Source organism: Pyxicephalus adspersus, chromosome 3, assembly GCF_032062135.1.
Source record: "Pyxicephalus adspersus chromosome 3, UCB_Pads_2.0, whole genome shotgun sequence".
NCBI classification, from domain to species: domain Eukaryota; kingdom Metazoa; phylum Chordata; class Amphibia; order Anura; family Pyxicephalidae; genus Pyxicephalus; species Pyxicephalus adspersus.
In genome coordinates this window covers 139,460,191-139,461,910 of record NC_092860.1, presented here as the reverse complement: position 1 = coordinate 139,461,910, position 1,720 = coordinate 139,460,191, and the positions used below count along the sequence as shown (strand labels likewise).

The 1,720-nt window shown below is 40.8% G+C and overlaps 1 protein-coding gene across 1 annotated transcript in view; it reads right to left on the bottom strand.

Moving 5' to 3' along the window:
* The window catches only part of NOP14 (NOP14 nucleolar protein), a 17,413-nt gene extending 16,031 nt beyond the window's left edge, over nt 1–1,382 (bottom strand). The window contains exon 1 of the mRNA XM_072406516.1: nt 1,117–1,382. Within this exon, the coding sequence (XP_072262617.1) occupies nt 1,117–1,311 (195 nt within the window). The 5' untranslated portion in view covers nt 1,312–1,382. The remainder of the gene's footprint in view (nt 1–1,116) is intronic.
* Nucleotides 1,383–1,720: the final 338 nt, after the last annotated feature.

The window sequence follows — 1,720 nt, the reverse complement described above, 5'->3', positions numbered from 1 at the left end:
CGAGTAAAGGAATTATTGCAGGGACCATTAGAAATAAGGAGAGAGTAAATGTCAGTGTTTTTGGCAATCAAAAATAGTATATATAATAGTATAGTGAATATATAATACATATATAATAGATTAGTGAATATATAATACATATATAATAGTACAGTGAATTATACTGAGCATCATATAAGACGCACTGATTTGTATAAAAGTGAACAAATTAGGTCTATCCCAAGTTAAGAAAATATTGGTAGTAGGAATGGGAATTTCACAGCACCAAAATATACCTATACTAGCTGGGATGTGGCTCATATATCCAAATTTAAAATCAAAATATATGATCTGACCACACATATACCTCAATCCCAAGTTTAAATGGGATATGGGACCTTTCTGCTAGACATAGATATCCCTGAATGATTTATATGCTAATAACGTTTCATAGCTCGACACGTTTCGCCTGTCTGCTTCATGTGCGATGAACGTTACATATTTTAGGTGGTGCGAAAAACTCTCACACAGGGATTTCGGTATGGTGTCAGAGTGTGTGAATGGTTTTAAACAAAAAGGGTGACTGGCCAGTGATGACGTGTGATGGGGGGGATCTCTCCGCTGCCCTGCCGAGCTGCCAGTCACTCTTGTCACTTGGGGCTCTTTAGGATTCTACGGTTTCTGATGCGTATGTTTTTGCTTGTAATCTGATGGCGGAGTCATGCAGGACGTAAGTGGTGGGCCTTGATCACACCGCAGTGTGCAGGAATGTACGTTGGGGGGGATTGTAACGTAGCATTTTGAGCACTGCTTTGCAGTTCCCTAGGTATTACTATTGTTTTCATGATGAATAAAGTTTATTATTAAATCAAAAAATAATTGCAGTGGACAGCCCCTGAAGAAGGTGAGTACTGCAGTAGAAGCTTTTCTTTAAATAACTCACAGGTAGTCTTTAAAACCTCAACTTTTATCTGAACTTTGTCACCTCACTGCTACATAGATCATGAGGAGTGAAAGTTTTGAGTATGATTCCAGTGAATCCTAGGTGAATCCCAGGATGGAGTCTTTAATGAGGGCAGAATGCATAGACAGACATTACACATATATATTACATTACCACAAGCTGTACCCCCTCACCTTCTTGATAGCTTTAGACTTGGACACCCCGGGCAGACCCACATCATGTTTGCTTTTCTTTCCCAGCACATTAAACTTCTGCTTGTTAATCTTCACTTCGAAGGGGTTATCCCTGACCTCGCTGCGTGCTTTCTTCACATTCGCAGCAGCGGGTCCCGCCGGTAACTTCTTTCCTAGCTTCTTATTTTTGCCCATGTCTGCCAAAAACTCCCACAGCAACACACACGTGGGTTCACCGCCGGGACCGGAAGTCAACTGAATCCAGCTGCGTACGCTTTGGCCGGCGACGTGACGTATTTCCTGTAGACTCATGACAGAACCATGGTAACAGGTTGTGTACTGAAGTCACGTGATGGTGTTGTTATGTAGGACTATATGTCAGCTACCAGCACTGCACCATTGTAATCTGTCACAAACTAAAATTATGCTGCAGTCAGTCTCTGACCCAATTGGTGTATTTCCTCACACAACCCATGTGTAATATATTGCTAAATTTGGAAAAGGAAAGAAATAAAGAGGGGTCAAGATATTATTATCGTCCAGTATTTATATAGTGCCAACAAATTATGCAGCGCTGTACAAATTTTATAGTAAAGTGTCCCTC